Source organism: Notothenia coriiceps, unplaced genomic scaffold (genome assembly GCF_000735185.1).
Source record: "Notothenia coriiceps isolate Sejong01 unplaced genomic scaffold, NC01 NC01_scaffold00037244, whole genome shotgun sequence".
Lineage (NCBI taxonomy): Eukaryota > Metazoa > Chordata > Actinopteri > Perciformes > Nototheniidae > Notothenia > Notothenia coriiceps.
Window position 1 is genome coordinate 11,777,877 of NW_011369945.1, and position 17,437 is coordinate 11,795,313.

The window sequence follows — 17,437 nt, forward strand, 5'->3', positions numbered from 1 at the left end:
GTCCCCCACACTAGCTTCCCAGATGGGGACCCCCAAAGAGCTGATACTGGACCAATCGGGCACGACCCCAACTCGCTTGTGAGGAAGAACAGGGGGCTTTGAAACAAGGGGCACAAAAAGTTAGCAGAGGGCAAGAACCCACCAAGGGGGTGGGTCCCGGATTGGTCCGACGTTGGGAAGCAGGGCTTGAGAAAGTAGCAGAGCAAGGAACCACAAAGTTTGGTCGGATGTCCGAGTGGAGCAGGCTTAAACAAAAAACAAAATGCAGTCAAAGTGAAAAACAAGCAATTTCGAAATACAGAACATTAGAGCAGCGAGTGGAAAAGTTATAAATAGAACTTCAACCCGGGATGGTGGGCATTACACCCGTTCAACTGACAACAAATCCATTTCGAAAAGAAATGGGTAAAATCCTCAAATTTTGCTCCAAGTTTTATGACACAACAACACGAGTTTTGATTACAAGCAACCAGCAAGCCAGCACCAGCAGGGAAAAATACCTTACAAATGGACGACACTCAGTGGGGGAAAAAATTAAAGGCTCCATACTCCCAGGAGCAATGGCCAAATCGTTGAGGAAGGGGAGTCATATCTGAGTTCCTCCACTTCAATAATGTCTATGGAGTGATGTTAAAAAAGGAGAATTAAAGCGAGGAAAAAGTTATTGAGGCAAACAGCTTATGAGGCAAAAAAGAGATGGCAACAATTGAAGGCAAACACTTTCAGTAGTTAATCAGTTTGGAGAAAAAATATTACCGAAATCTGTGCAAAATAGGATACATGAACTACAGTGGTGAGGGGAAATTCATCCACAACCACTTTAGATGACTATGCACATGCCAAATAATGGGACACACAGCAAAGCAGTGTAAAGAAAAACTAAGGTGTGCGAGATGTGGAGGCCAACATGAGTATGGGAAATGTGAAAAAGAGGCAAAGATGAAATGCTGTAATTGTGGAGGAGAGCACAGTGCAGCGTTTGGTGGATGTGTAGTGCAGAGAGAATCCAGAGAAGCTCAGAGGGTCAAAGTTCTTAGCAAAGTCTCATATGCAGAAGCTTTAAAGAAGGTAAGGGAAATGGAAGCAAACAACCAGGCTCCTAGTGGAATGGTTCAAAGAAATGTAGTACAGAGTGGTAGCAACATAACAGAAAGTCAGTCTACAAATCAAAGCCAAGTTCCTGTGAAAAATAAAGAACATGATAGCATTCTCGTGGTAAAGAAAGTCAACTTTATGGCCTTCATCTTTCATACCATTAATGTTGCGGCACAGCTGAAAAAGAAAAGCGACAGAATCAAAACCATAGTGCAGGCTGCGAGGAAATTCCTTAACATTAGAGATATAAAAGCAGACCAGATACATGAATTACTAGCAATAAACAAAGTGGGGAAACAGACATACAGGATGGGGGTTAGCTCGTTATTAATGGTGATTCACATACTCCAGTGGAATGCTAGAAGCCTCATAGCTAATGGACAGGAGTTTAACAAATATGTCTATGAGTTACAAACATTGCCAGATATAATTTGTGTGCAAGAGACTTGGTTAAAACCTCATCTAGACTTTGTGATTCCAGAGTTCAGCTCTGTAAGATATGATAGAGCTAGCAATCAAAATGGTGGAGGGTGTGTTACTTTCCTTAAGGATGGGTTGGCCTATGGGTAGTCCCATCCCCTGAAGACAAGGAATGTGTCATAGTAGAAATTTGCAGCCTAAGGAAAGAAGGACACATAAAGCTTATCAATTTCTACAACCTGTGTAAAAATCTTCACATTGAAACTTTGCAGACAAAAGCAGGGACGGCTCATAGGAGGGAAGTATGGTGTGGTGATTTGAACGCTCACAACAGCCTATGGGGAAGCATTCAAACCGACAGTAATGGGCATATCGTAGAAGAAATGTTAGAAGAAAGATAATTGTTTTGCCTTAATGATGGACAAAAACAAGAATAGACGTGAATAGGGGGACAAAATCAGGGCAAGTATGAGGGCAACANAGAATAAGTGAGAAATTGATTTAAATTCTGTTAGACAGCTATATGCCAAACATTTTTGCATACATTCACAGTAAATATTTATTCAGTATGATAGCTGTCTACCAGAAGTTAAATTAATTTCTCACTTGTTCTGACAATGTATTTAACCCCAAATAAAAGAACCCAATAAAAAGAGTTGTTAAATAATAGTGAAGTCACGTTGTAATAACAATAACTCATCCCTCTCGAGTTTTCTTTTTGAGCTTTGCCAAAAGCCACTGTGTCAATTGTCCTACTTGGGTTGCCGTCCGGAGTTGCCCATTGCGCACTGCAGATCGGGCAGAGCTGCAGATCGGGTAGTGACAAAAAGGAAGTGGGGAAGGAAATATCACAAACAAAACATACAAGATTGCTGGGAATATTCCAAGTTCCAGGGGCGTAGGTTTGGATGGACAAGTAAAGGAAAAATAAGGAGATACGACATGCATGATTTAGAGTTTACACCATCAAATCCATTCAGTAGTGTTCCCCCAAGGCTTTTTCCAATGGTAAATATTAGTGATGGCGAGAGGAAGCTTTATGAAGCTTTGAAGCTTTCCAACCAATTGGTTCGCAAAAGGGTTCATCTCATGAGGCTTCATTTGAACCCCCTTGTTGGTCAAAGTGTGTAAAACAGGCAGATTTGACATCTCAACAGTGTGCTCTATCTCATACCGAGTTCCCAATGAGTAAAGCCTTAGAATAACTCTAAACAGTGAACATTAAATCATATTTTCATGTTAACAATATTGTATTTATTCCAGTTTAATGATTGTGATTGATAAGCCTAAAGAGGCTGGTAAACAATGCAAAGAGGGATTTGTATTCCAATTAATATTATTCGTAAACTTAACCATGTTGTAGCCTGAGAAAGGCTAAACCATAAGAATACATTTATTAACATTATTATAGTAAATATAGATATGAGTATTCTAGAAAAGAAAAGAGAGTGGCAAATAAATGAAGTAGGAATCAAAACAAATATGTACCTCAGGAATAATTATCACAATTACCTCAAAATATACACATGTCTAAGAACAAGGACGAGTGTGTTGGAGTTGGTATATCCCAGACTTTAAAATATCGATCTCGAAAAGAGCGTCAGGTCAACTATCTGTGTACACAGCAGAAATGCTGGCAGTAATAATAGGATTACAGTGGGTAGAAGAGGTCAGACCAGATAGGGTGGTGATATGCACAGATTCATTATCCATATTAAAAAGCATACAGTCAACAAAAACTGTCAGAGAAGACATACTCATAAATTAACCATAGCTTGTTAAGACTTCACAGAGGCGGTATAGATCTGCAGTTCTGCTGGGTGCCTGCACATGAGGGGGTGAAAGGGAACGAGTGTGCTGATAGATTAGCAAAAGGTGCACTAAAGAAAGAAATAACATTACCAGTTCAACTTGGAAAAGGAGAAGGAAAAGCAGTAATTAAGAAAAAAGGGGATGGAGATCTGGCAGAAAAGGTGGCAGAAAGACCAAAAAGGCAGAGAGTATCATAAAGTACAAAAGAAAATTACAATTAATATTTATAAAGAAAGAAACAGAAAGGAGGAAATCATGATAGCTAGACTCAGAATAAATCACACAGCATTGAATAGTATACGCTGATGTCATGGGGAAAAGTAAAAGTGACAAGTGTAGGAACTGTGGAGTTAAAGAAAATGTGGAACATATCTTATTACATTGTGACATCTATAAAGCTGAAAGGGAAAAACTAGAGGCTAAAGTTTTAGAGGCAGAGAGGGAGTGGAGTGTGGTTGGTATTCTGGGATCAGAAGGAGAGGGAGTAAGAGCTACCAGAAAGGCACTGTTTACCTTTCTGAGTGAAACTGGGGTAGGTAAAATAATCTAACATTAGGTTGGAATATATCATGGATTTTTGTTTTGTTTTGTTTTCTTTATTTTATGTTTTTATTTTATGTTTCTTTATTTTTTGATTAGATCATAGGCCTACGTCCATGAGTTGAGAGATGGAATGGCATGATGATACACACTCATGTACAGTAGGTGGCGGTATGCAACTAAAAGCTGTTGGCGATCTGCCATTAAAATAGAGAAGAAGAAGAAGACCCTCATTTCATTGCTTTACTCTGTTTGTCACCTAACTAAAAACGACTTTAATCGAGATTAACTGACGTGTATGTGTCCCATGAACAGTGGACCATGTCTACCCGGGCTCTGCGAAGGCTCAAAGGGAAGCAGCGGGGCCAGGAGGCCCTGGACGCCGGGGACCTCACTTTAGATGACAGCCCGGAGGAGCTGCTGGACACGGCTAGTGCTTCCCCCCCGTCTGATAGCAAAGGCAGAAAGGCAAAGAAAAACAAAGCCCAGAAAAACTTCAGCAACATTTATGAATTGGTGAGGTGATGTTGTAGTTATCCAGACATGATATATGTTTCTGTTAACCAACGTTACTGTGTGTTTCCTTCTGGCAGATGTTTACAGCGAGCTCTCTGTTGATACACCATGCTAACTCAAGCTAGCCGTGTGGCGTCAACGTTAGCTCCCCTTTTAGTTTATTAAAATAAACTAACATTCAACCAAAAGTAAACGTTAGCCAAGAAGCTAACATAGGAAGTAGTCTACACCAACCTTAAGAACACACTGACAACAAAGATCCAGTGGACTGTACAACAGTCACGTTTGCCAGCCTTTAAATTGTGTTTTATAGTGAAACAAAACGGAGATATAATATAGCTTCTTTAAGGTGAAGACAATCATTATTTTTATATTTTTCTTCAGAATTTGGACAGATGAATGTTTAAAATCAAGTTGAATATGGACTTTGATGCAGCCAGTATACATAATGTAGTGGAACTTGAATCCATACTACTGTACCTAGAAAGAGTTATTTAATTAAAAGTAAACGATTGATTTGTGCATTCATTAACATTTGGTTTATTTTATTAAACAAATGATCACTGTAAATCAAGACATCACATCATCATCATTATTAAATGAAGCTTATATGTTATTTACATCCATTTTATCCCACATCAATATCATAATGCATCACTAAATAATAGCCTGACTGGTTTCAGTTGTTCAGGTTATTATTAATGGATACCAGCAACTTAGGTTTTCAATGTTTAATCCAGAATGTTTCTCACTTCTAACACTGCTTTATCCAACTAACTATTTTGCCAATGTATCATTCTTTACTAGATAGGTGATGCAGACAACGAGGCAGAGATTATCTCACCTGATGAAGAAGAAGATACACCAGATGAAAATAAAACAAGTGGAACAGAAAAGAAGGATGACATTGAGAAACCAGATGAAAAGCAAGAGAATGCATCTACAAAGGTAAAGATGAAGCAATAAAAGGAGGAGTGCCTCTGATCCTCTGCTGAACTTACATATTCATTTCTGATATAAATGTGCATTTTTGTCTAGATATTAAACTGTAATCTCTCTTTACTTTAACAGTCGTCTGGAGACAGAGTTAAAAAGAAGAAGAAAAAGAAGAAGACCAAAGTGACAGAAGGACAGGTACATTTATTGAGAAAGGATTTATGTTCACAATAAATAGTAACCCTACGCTATATTTTAAGAATCAATGATAACTTTACTAACATGAAATCCATAAAATGAAAATAATTGTACATTATTAATGTATGTATTAATAACACTCTTACAATCACTTTTCATTGCCAAACATAGTATATACACACATTTTTCAAAAAGGGAGCTTTTTTTAGCAAGAGAACAACAGGTAAACGTTGTCTAACCACTTTGTATTCAATTATTTTAAGGAGGCTGTACCAGACGATAACATTGATTTAATACTGGAGAATCTGGAGCAGCCCAATGGACTGGGTTTGCAAAATGAAGATTGTGGAGGCTCCGACAGAAGATCTGTGCTACATGTGGAGCACAGGTAAGGAGAGCAACATCTCACATGTAGACAAAATGGATAGTCAGATCAGATATCGCTGCATAGCACTCACATGCAGTGCAAACAACACTCTGGTTCCTACTGTACTGTATTATTCCAGTAGTTATTTTGCAAGATACATCCAAGCTGAAAGGCTAAAAAATAAGCACATGAATACGTTTATTGGAGTAGAAACACTAAAATATCTCTGCTTGCATGACTTGGTCTATGGTCAGTACAGTAGCCTTACTTACTAAAATATACATTTCTGTGATTCCTTATGGACACCATGTGTTGGCGCATGACCCATGCAAAAAAAGTAAACTATTTGGAGTCTGTCCATCTCAGAATTGCATGGCATGAATTAACACTTGTTTACACAATTGTTGAATTATGTTGCACTTATTGCTACATAACCAGGGACGTCAGAACATGTCATATACCTATAATGATAGCACTGCATTTGATGTCTTGTAAACTGCTGATTTCACTGATGCAACCATTCTGATACAGAACAAGATAATGTGCTTACCTAATGCTTACATTGATGGCCAATATTAAATACGCACACTGTGCAGCCATGCCATTGATGGTATGTCCATAGTATATTGCTAAAATATAAAAACATTGGTACTTTTGGTTATCCTTCATGGAAGCCTTATTCGGCACTATTTCTTAAATATTTTTGAAGATGTAGTTAAAAGGTAAAAGTTGACCTTTCTAACCTAAAATCAGGTAAACAATTCTGTACACTGACATTTACAACATATGAGGCTTGGATTCTGGGTCCCACTGGTGTGATTACTAACTGTCAACTGTTAAGTATGGTCACCGGCATCAACATGTCAGCGTCGTCTCTTGAAAATCACAGAAAACACAAATAGATTTGTCTTCTTTTTTTTTGCATTTGTGTTGTAGAGTCTTTCATGCATGACAAAATTACAAAATGACAGGCCCTATGTTTCCATGTTTTTTCTCAACTGTCATTGTCGGCCTGTCGAAATCTGAATGTAACTTTTCTATGTCAATTAATAAGGAACCTCAACTCAGAGACGGAGCTGAAGAGATATTTTGGGGCTCGAGCTGTTCAGGGGGATCAAAGGTAAAAAGAAAAGTTGTGAGACTGTTTGGATTAACATTGCCGACATCATTATAAGATTTAGCTTATTCTTGTCATCATTCTTATATGTTTTTCTTGTCTTTTGAAAGACCTCGACAGAGAAACAGACAGTTTCACCGTAGCACCTGGATGACCATTCCTAAGGACAGCTGGCCTCGCTTCAGCCGCCCAGGTAGGCTTTCCCTTACACTTGTCTTGTCATAGCTTGTTGCTTTTTTAAATGCATTATTTCAGGCTGAATCTCGCTACTTAAATGTTGTCCTATATCTACAATTGCATACTTCGCTCCCACTTGACTGTTTTTTTCTGAATATGCTTCTTTATTGTGACTAAGTAGTGTTAAGATTCCAACGCCAATACACACACATAAGAGTAAATAGTGATATTATTGTACTCTTACAATACTGTATATAGCTTTGCCATTTATTACTCTGTTGTGTCATTCTTTTAGTTTTCTTCACAGTTTTTCTTGGCCGCTTTTGCCTTTTATTAAACAGTCATGATAAATATACTTTATTAGTTATATAGCACCAAATCATAACAGAAGTTACCCCAAGATGCTTTTCTTAGAGACCAGTTTTAGACATTACTTTTTAATTTGCAGACATACTGAAAATTAGGAGACAGTGACTTCAAATGATGGAAACAATTGTGTTATGGCAAGGTCCCAAGGCTGGAATCATCCCCCCCTTTTGATGTCTCCACAGGAATCTCAATGACCCTACTGCAGTCAAAGGATGGCATTCAGTACTTTACCTTTGAGCACGGTCGGGACTACCAACAAGTACAGTTCAAGTTCCTGGATGCTGTTGAGTCGATGGATCCCAACAACATTGTGGTAAAACAACCAGCTCATACGTTGTCTTTGCTCTTTGGTGTCAGTGCGTTTAATGATTATTTATGATATTTTAAATCAAGCATCCTCAGTATTGATGTTGCCAGGGATTCATAAAATAAACTGTGATACTGTTTGGCATGAATGGCCAAATAACATCCCAAATGGAATGTTATTTGTATCAGCCTTTCCAACTCTTGATTTGGCATTAAACTATCCTATTAAATCATCATCAATATAAAAATTCAACAACTGCAATTTTAATGCTCTCGTTCATAGTACTAAGAATGTGTTCCTAAAACTTTAAGAGAAAAGTCAGCGTTTAGCCCATATTTCTGATGATTTTACAGGTAAAACCCAGTTTGACTTCCTATATGTCAACATACTAGGGCTGTACCCAAATTCGTTGGCCCACTATTCAATTTTGAATATCTTTATTCGGATTTTCTTTTTTTGGCAGCCAAATTGAATTGATTGAAATCTCCAATATCAACGTAAGAGCTTGTGCCTCTTCGGGGGGTGCTAACACTTAACCATACACTTTATCCTTTACTTTCTCCGTCTTTATTTGTGGATATTATTTTTCTCCGTTAATCTCCGCTCCTTTTGTCCGTCACGTTGTTTCCATAGCAACAACAACTTCCTGTCAACAGCCCTAACTCTCCTTCAAAATAAAAGTATGTCCATACAAAATAGGAAGCCAAGCCAAATTACACTTAAGACATATATACAACTGCAACAAAAGTAACAAATGCAATATCCTTTTCAATTTCAAAGAAAATAAATTGGGTTATTTACTTAACAAATAACTATAAAACAACAATACTGTAGAATAACAAAATGAATGCCTTGAATAAACCGACATACATGTGTTGAAGCGCGCGCCGAATATTCGCTGCTGACTACTACCTAATATCCGGAGCCTGAAAAATGGTATTCGGGACAGCCCTACAATATACTGACAATCTACATTTGCACAGATACTTCATCAACATGCATTATTCACATTTTCAACAGGAGGTTGAATGCATTTCTGTCTTTATGTCTTTGTCCTTCCCTGTCAAAATGACCATTGTCCCTTCTCTGTTTCCCCAGGCCTTGCTGCAGTTGAACCCGTACCACATTGATTCTTTGTTGCAGCTCTCTGATGTCTGCCGCATTCAGGAGGATCAGGAGATGGCCAGGGACCTCATTGGTGAGGATCATGGACTCCCTCTCTAAATCCCACTTTGAAACCAAATATTGAAGATGTTTTTATTGCCAAACAATTACTTTTGGGTTATTTTAAACAAACTCTGCAGGCAGAATGTTAAATAGCCTAACTATCCACATCCAAAACTGACTTTAGTCAGTCCACTGATGACTCCTCATTTGTCAGATTATCAAACTATATAATTGTGGTTAATCTAGAGCAGTGGTTCTCAACTGGTCAGGCCTCGGGACCCACTTTTTACTTGGTCAATGCATCGCGAGCCAACATTTTGAAGCACTCAAATCTATTCAACAAAAAAACGTTCTGTAATATATATATATATATATATCATATATATATATATATATATATGCTTTTCAGCATACAATATTAAATAAAAGTGAAGTTCAGTGCATATATTCCTTATATCCTCCCTTCACAGCAGAACCTAAGTATGCTTTTTAAAAAAGGTTTAATGAGATGATGGAATCAAAGCTGAACTATATAAAAAAGGCACACATGCTGAAAACCCAAACGCCAGCAGAGGGGTCTGGGGGATTTCCATGGCAAGCGGCAAACTCTCGGAAAGAGCGCGGGACGCTAATACGGAAGTGCCCTCAAAAACTGCAGTTCATCTAGTGGCCAGTAGGAGCAGTCTGCAGAAGGGAGCAATTTCCATAAGACCCCCATGTTAAAATGCCCAAATTTATAAGCAGAAATAAACATGTTTACATCGTGGTTCAAAAAACCATATTCTCCGTATAGTTAGATCCCCCCTTCAATGAATATGGATTGGGGGGGTGAAATTTTTCTCACCTCATCTGTCTTAATTAATATTAAGCTTAAAGCTTTTGGCATAAATTAGGTCGCGTGGTCACTTTGATGGGACATGTACATGCCTCACTGCTCAACATACAGCAATTTGTCCCACTCTGCTAGGCTACAACCATAGAAGGCTAACGTTAGTTAGTTGTATTACTGTAACTGACCCTTTAGCTTTAGAGCCGTGTTCGGGTGATTGTGCCTTTTAGGGAATATTGTATACAAATACCAGACAATTAAAAATGTTGTGCTGTGCGCTTGAATTTACTAACAGAACTTCCAAGAAGTCTAAAATGATAATATTAACATGTCCCGTTCGCAGGTGTTTGTGTGCTTGGTAGCTTAGGTTGTTACTTATTAGCCAGCTAAGGACGTAACCCTTTATACATTACATTACATTTTAGTTTATGATTCAGCCCTTGGGGTAAGACTTTATAGTCTATGGCTATGACGCCCAATAATGCTAAACGGGAGCAATGTTAATAGGGGACCTAATTATCCCAGTGGTGGCCGCCGGAGCTAACGGAGCCGCAGGGGGCTAGCTCCAGCCGGGTCCCGGAGCTAGCCCCACTGCGGCCCGTTAGGTCCGGCGGTGGAGTCCGGTCTTTTCTTAACGTGTGAATGACAAGCATTAAATAACAAAATATAGCTAATTCTCTTGCATATTGTTCATTTGATTATGAATGTAATATTATATATGGGGAAACTACACTGTGGTATGTATTTCATGTTAGCTTAGGCTTCTAGCCTGAGCTAGCTCTGGTTTACTTCCAGTTCGGAGGCAGCAGGTCCCGCCTCCTTTGCCCTTATTTGGCGCAGGCGGGATTATGACTCTGACGTCGCTGTCAAGCGCCCGGCGAGTAGCTGGCCGACTCAGCCTACTAACGGGCTTTCTCAGGCAACTCCTGGCCAGAGCATCTCATGGGCCGCGCGTGGGTGACGTCACGGACACTACGTCTAGATTTAATATACACGTCCTATCGATTCATGTTAGGAAAATGGCGCCTTCAAAATAAAAGTTGTGACTTTTTTCCTCCCCAAAAAAAAGAAAGATCGGTCGCAATTTTTTTTTTCAGCATTTTTTTTCTTCAGCTCACACAGTCGGCGACCCACTTGAAACGGGCGACCCAACAGTTGAAAGAACACTGATCTAGAGCTCACTGTCAGTGTGCTTTGGTTAAATTGCAGGGCGGGGAAGTAGGGGTGCTGGAGGGTGCTGCAGCACCCGCTTGGTGGAGACAGGGGATCTGCACTTCAGCAAGATAAATCAAATATAATTTTAAAAAAACGAATTGTCGCCTTGATGTACAACATTCATAATTACGTAACGATAACCCACCTTTTCACCCCAGTTTACATGTTTCATTGAGCTCTGTACGATGGCGCTGTAAGTGATGAAAGTGGGAATGTTTGACTTATCAGGCGCCCGCAGCTCATCAGCCAAAGTGGAGAGAGAGATGAGAGAGATAGACTAGAAGATAGATAGAGACGAGGGGGTGCACCGGTGCCGGCGGGGATTGTTGTTAGCTTCTGACTGCTACGTTAACACGGATATAAGAAGCTGTGTTCTACAATAATGTGGAGGGAGAGTTTTCCTGTCGATCTGAAGGTCAGTGAGGTAAAGGATACTGAGTGGTTTATAGATAGTCGACTTAGTCTAAGTTATCTCAGTGGGCTCTCAAACGTTTTGATCAAAATATGTAAAGCAAATATTTCAAAAGGGAACACCTTATAATTATTAGGAATAAATAAAACAGGTTTTGAAATCATTCCATGTATACATAGGAGAGTAAACCAAAAAAATTGTTTAAAACTGAGAGATTTAACAATATGCAAATAAATAAATAATTTAACTGATAAAGTAAAGATATGAATGAACACAAAATAAAACAAGTTAGCTAAGTCCTACATTTATTTGTTATTGGCTATGGTCAGGGTTAGTTGGTTATGTTCCACATACAACTGGATCTTTTTCACATGGGTGTGTTAGAGTTGTATCACCTAGATCAGTCTCTAGTAATTGGGCGGCTCAAGCTGCACAGATTGAAGTATTTTACTTAAAATGTTATAAAAATCTTCCCGGGGGGGCACCCCAGGACCCCTCAGAGGTTGTGAGTCCACCCCGCAATTAAAACATGTTCATAGCAATACTAAATACATTTGAAGCCTTTTTATATAAGCTTCCACCTATCAATACGTTTCCTTTTTGTAGTGTATGTGGTCTTTTGTAGAGGTTTTCATTGCCAGCTAAAAATCTTGCCTAGGGCAGCGCAAATTGGTCAGACCAGCCCTGGTGTCCTCCCACACGCAACTCCTCATTTGAAACATTGTTCCACGGCTATGGTTAAATGTAAAGGCAAACAAGAGCGCCATTTCCTTAAAAAGTTCATTCTCAGGTGAAGCACATACATATTACAGCATGCTCACCCTGATAGCATGAATGGGTTAATTGTAATGTTGAATACTAATTAGAAGGGATTATTTAACCAAATTGCATTTGGTCTTTCGTGATAGAATTTTGTTAAATCAACACTCAATTGAACTCAAAGGAGTTGAGTGGCCTTTGGTTTCTTCTGTTCTTTGGGATTGCAAAGCCCTGCGGTAAATCTCAAAAACACAACACAACGAACAGACTCATCTCACAGCTGCAACCTATGTGTCTCGTTCAGTTCTGCTTACATACACTGTGCCCAGTTTGGGAATACATCACTGAAAATGTACTGTTATGTGTGGATATAATGTTTTTCAGAGAGGGCCATGTACAGCTTTGAGTGCGCCTTCATCTTTATCAGTCTGCTAACTCAAGCACCAGCAGAGCTGGATGTATCCGAACAAGAGAACAGGTTGGGGCATGTTCTTAATGCTTCTTATTAGACACCTTTGCTTTTTTTCGAAGCTCTGTCCACTAGATAAGATCTAAATAATACAAGATTACTTGAATTGATTGAATTAAATGTGTTTTGAGGATGGATTCATGCGTCTCTTGGCAGGGCTTCCTTTATCTGGCTCTTATATAGCACAGATGTTCCTGGAGATAGAGAGGCTGCCCAAGGACGGCTCTGGAGTACCGCAAACTCTCCTGAGGTACAAAGGGAAGATCACTGGGAAATGACGAGATGAATAGCTTAGAGGAAACCGCCAGAGCAAGTTTATTAAGTATGTTTTCCACAGAAAGAATATCCTGGTTAAAGGTTGACAGCTGCTTAGTCCCGTCCTTTGGTGGTCTGTGAGGGGCTAAAGAGAGGGTGTTTCCCCGGTCTATTTGATTGAAGACTAGACATGAGCAGAGTGTGCATGTGAGGGAGCCGTGCTGGAGCTTGCTTGGGGTGTGTGAGAGGGCTAAGAGAGGTGTTTTTCCCCTGTCTATTTGATGGAAGACTGAAGCATGAGCCGAGTGTGCATGTGAGTGGGCGGCGCGGAGCCGTCGGCTGGAGCTGCTTCGGGGGTGTGTAGTGGGCTAACACGAGAGAGCTGTTTCTCGCCCGTCCTATTTGATGGAAGACTGACATGAGCCAGAGTTGTGCACCGTGCTGGGAGGGAGCCTTCGCTGGAGGCTGCTTCGGGGGTGTGTGAGGGGCTAAAGGAGGTGTTTTCCCGGTCTATTATTGGAAGACTGACCATGAGAGAGTGTGCCTTCGTGTGAGGGGACGGCCGTGCTGAGCTGCTTCGGGGGTGTGTGAGGGGCTAAGAGAGGTGTTTCCCCGTCATTTGATGGAAGACTGACCATGAGCAGAGTCGTGCATGTGAGGGAGCCGTGCTGGGTCCTCGCTGTCCGGGGGGCGCGTGTGAGGGGCTAAAGAGAGGTGTTTCTCCCCGGTCTTATTCTGATGGAAGACTGGCATGAGCAGAGCGTTTGCATGTGAGGCGAGCCGTGCTGGAGCTGCTTCGGGGGATGTGTGAGGGGCTAAAGAGAGGTGTTTTCACCCGGTCTATTGGATGGAACGACTGACATGAGCAGAGTGTGCATGTGAGGCCGGTGGAAGCTGCATCGGCCGTCGGGGGTGTGATGAGGGAGCTACAAGAGCAGGTGTTTTCCGCGCGGTCTAGAGGCGCCCTGTGGTGATGGGAAGACTGCGACATGGAGCAGAGGTAGCCGTGGTAGGGCGAACGCCGTCGCTGGGCGCCTGCGTCGGGGGTGTGTGAGGGGCCTAAAGAGAGGTGTTTTCCCGGTCCTAATATCTGAGGACAGACTGACATGATGCAGAGTGTGTATCGTAGGGAGCCGTGCTGGAGCTCTTTCGGGGGTGCTGGAGGGGTAAAGAGAGGTGTTTTTCCCCGGTCTATTTGATGGGAGACTGACATGGAAAGTGTGCATGGAGGGAGCCGTGCTGGTAGCTGCCCCTTGGGGGTGTGTGGGGGCAATAGAGAGGTGTTTCCCCGGTCCTATTTGATGGGACTGGACATGAGGCGAGTTGTGCATGTGAGGGAGACCGTGCTGGAGACTGCTTCAGGGGTGTGTGGGAGGGGCTAAGAGAGGTGATTTTTTTTTTTCCCCCTGTCTATTTGATGGAGATGATATGAGACAGAGTGTGCATGTGAGGGAGCCGTGCTGGAGCTGCTGTCGGGGTGTTGATGGGCTAAAGAGAGGTGTCTTCCTCCGGCTATTTGATGGAAGACTGACATGAGCAGAGTGTGCATGTGAGGGAGCCTGCTGGAGCTGCTTCGGGGTGTGTGAGGGGTAAAGAGAGGTGTTTTCCACACGGTCCATTTCGATGAACGATGACACTGAGCAGAGTGTCATGTGAGGAGCCGTGCTGGAGCTGCTTTCGGGGGTGTGTGAGGGGCTAAAGAGAGGTGTTTTTCCCGGTCTATTTGATGGAAGACTGACATGAGCAGACGTGTGCCATGTGAGGGAGCCGTGCTGGAGCTGCTTAGTCCGTCTTTGGTGGTCCTGTAGAGGGCTAAAGAGAGGTGTTTCCGGTCTATTTGATGGAGACTGACATGAGCAATGAGTGTGCATGTGACGGGAGCAGTGCTGGAGCTGCTTCGGGGGTGTGTGAGGGGCTAAAGAGAGTGTGGTTTCCCCTGTCTATTTGAATGGAAACTGACAGTGAGCAGAGTGTGGCATGTGAGGGAGCCGTGCTGGAGCTGCTTCGGCGGGTCGTGCTGAGCACGGGCGTAAAGAGAGCTGTTTTCCGCCCGGCTGCTAGATTGATGGAAGACTGACATGGAGCAGCACGGCGCGCGCCATGTGAGAGGCGGAGCCTTCGCATGACTCCGCTGTCGGCCGGGTGTGTGAGGGCTAAAGAGAGGGTGTTTTCCCCGGTCCTATTTATGGAGTGACTGGACATGAGCAGAGTGTGTGCATGTGAGGAGCCCGTGGCTGGGAGTGCTTTCCGTGGGGTGTGTGAGGGGGCAAGAGAGTGTTTTCCCCGTCAATTTGATGAAGACTGACAATGAGCAGAGTGTCATGTGAGCGGAGGGCCAATGCTGGTTCTGCTTCGGGGGGTGGAGGGCTAAGAGAGGTGTTTTCCCGGTCTATTTGATGGAAGACTGACATGTAGCAAGTTTCATGTGAGTGGAGCCGTGCTGGAAGGCTGCCTCGGGGGTGTGTGAGGGCTAAAGATGAGTGTATTTCCCCCGGTCTATTTGATGGAAGGACTGACATGAGCAGAGTGTGCATGTGAGGGAGCGTGCTGGAGATGTCTTAGTCCGTCCTTTGGTGGTCTGTGAGGGGCTAAAGAGAGGAGTTTTCTTCCCCGGTCTATTTGATGGAAGACGACATGAGCAGAGTGTGCATGTGAAGGAGCCGTGCTGGAGCTGCTTCGGGGGTGTGTGATGGGGCTAAAGAGGTGTTTCCCCTGTTATTTGATGGAAGACTAGACATGAGCAGAGTGTGCATGTTAGGGAAGCCTGCAGGAGCTGCTTCGGGGGTGTTGATAGGGGCTAAAGAGAGGTGTTTTCCCCGTCTATTTGATGGAAGACTGACATGACAGTAGTCATGGAGGGAGCCGTGCTGGACTGCTCGGGGGTTGTGTGGAGTGGGCTAAGAGAGAGTGTTTTCCCCGGTATTATGTTGATGGAAGACTGCCATGAGCAGAGGTCGCATGTGAGGGAGCCGTGCTGGTGTCTGCTTCGGGGGTGTGTGAGGCGAAAGCAGAGGATGGCGTTTTCCCCGGTCTATTTGATGGAAGATGACATGAGCAGAGTGTGAATGTGAGGGAAGATCTCCCGTGCTGGAGCTGCTTCGGGGGTGGTGTGAGGGGCCTAAAGAGAGGTGGTCCCCGGGTCCTATTTGATGGAAGACTGACATGAGCAGTAGGTGCATGTGAGGGAGCTGCCGTGCGGAGCTGCTTCGGGGGTGTGGTGATGGCTAAAGAGGAGGTGTTTTCCCCGGTCTAATTGATGAAGACTGACATGAGCAGAGTGTGCCTGTGAGGGAGCCGTGCTGGAGCTGCATTCGGGGTGTGTGAGGGGCTAAGAGAGGTGTTTTCCCCGGTCTATTTGGGGGGGGGATGGAAGCTGACATAACAGAGTGTGCATGTGAGGGAGCCGTGCGGAGCTGCTTCGGGGGTGTGTGAGGGCTAAAGATAAGGTGGTTTATCCCCCCGGTCATAACTTTGTGGAAGACTGCGCATGAGCAGAGTTTGCTGTGAGGGAGCCGTGCTGGGACTGCTCGGACGGGTGTTGAGGGCTTAAAGAGAGGTGTTTTCCGGTCTATTTGATGGGGAAGACCTGGACATCGGAGCACAGGTGTGCGGTGGAGGCGAGCGTGGCCTGGGACGCTGCTGAGTCCGTCCTTTGGTGTCTGTGAGGGCTAAAGAAGGTGTTTTCGCGCCGGTCTAGCTATTTGATTGGAAGATGACAATGAGCAGAGTGTGCCATGTGAGGAGCCCGTGCTGGAGCTGCTTCGGGGGTGTGTGAGGGGCAAAGAGAGGGTTTTCCCCGGTCTATTTGGATGGACGGAAAAACCCCCCCCCCTGAAATGACAGAGTGTGCATGTGAGGGAGACGTGCTGGAGCTGCTTACGGGGGTGTGTGAGGGCTAAGAGCAGGTGTTTTCCCCGGTTCTATTTGATGGAAGACTGATCATGAGCAGAGTGTGCATGTGAGGGAGCCTTGCTGGGCGCTTCGGGGGTGTGTGAGGGGCTAAGAGAGGTGTTTCCTCCGGTCTATTTGATGGAAGACTGACATGAGCAGAGTGTGCATGGAGGGAGGCGTGCTGGAGCTGCTTCGGGGTTGTGAGGGCTAAGAGAGGTTTTTTCCGGTCTATTTGAATGGAAGAACTGACTGAGCAGAAGTGTGCATGTGAAGGGACCGTGCGGTTCTGCTTCGGGGGTGTGTGAGGGGCTAAAGAGAGGTGTTTTCCCCGGTCTATTTGATGGAGAAGACGTGAGCAGAGTGTGCATGTGAGGAGAGCCGTGCTGGGCTGCTTCGGCGGGTGTGTGAGGGGCTAAGAGAGGTGTTTTCCCCGGTCTATTTGTAAGATGACATGAGTCAGAGTGTGCATGGTGAGGGAGCCGGTGCGGTTCTGCTTCAGGGGGTGGGTGGTGATGGGCTTAAAGAGAGTGTTTTCCCCGGTCTAATTTTGATGGAACGACTGACATGAGCCAGAGCTGGCATGTTG

At 43.3% G+C, this 17,437-nt stretch overlaps 2 protein-coding genes across 4 annotated transcripts in view; both read left to right on the forward strand.

The window, feature by feature from the left end:
- The window catches only part of msrb3 (methionine sulfoxide reductase B3), a 168,848-nt gene that overhangs the window by 45,190 nt on the left and 106,221 nt on the right, over window positions 1–17,437 (forward strand). The gene's annotated exons all lie outside the window — the stretch shown is intronic.
- Window positions 4,071–12,745, forward strand: tcf25 (TCF25 ribosome quality control complex subunit). The gene is made up of 9 exons (XM_010794265.1): window positions 4,071–4,383; window positions 5,191–5,331; window positions 5,455–5,517; window positions 5,781–5,905; window positions 6,939–7,004; window positions 7,112–7,194; window positions 7,730–7,860; window positions 8,953–9,052; window positions 12,621–12,745. Exons 1-9 carry the CDS (start codon window positions 4,189–4,191, stop codon window positions 12,743–12,745), a joined length of 1,029 nt encoding a protein of 342 aa, XP_010792567.1. The 5' UTR covers window positions 4,071–4,188.

Excerpts from the sequence above, each read along its gene's own strand:
- tcf25 (XM_010794265.1), top strand. The coding sequence starts at position 4,189 with ATGTCTACCCGGGCTCTGCGAAGGCTCAAAGGGAAGCAGCGGGGCCAG. Across the intron at positions 5,332-5,454 it reads AAGAGAATGCATCTACAAAG|TCGTCTGGAGACAGAGTTAA; the intron begins GTAAAGATGAAG and ends TTACTTTAACAG. Across the intron at positions 5,906-6,938 it reads GTGCTACATGTGGAGCACAG|GAACCTCAACTCAGAGACGG; the intron begins GTAAGGAGAGCA and ends TCAATTAATAAG.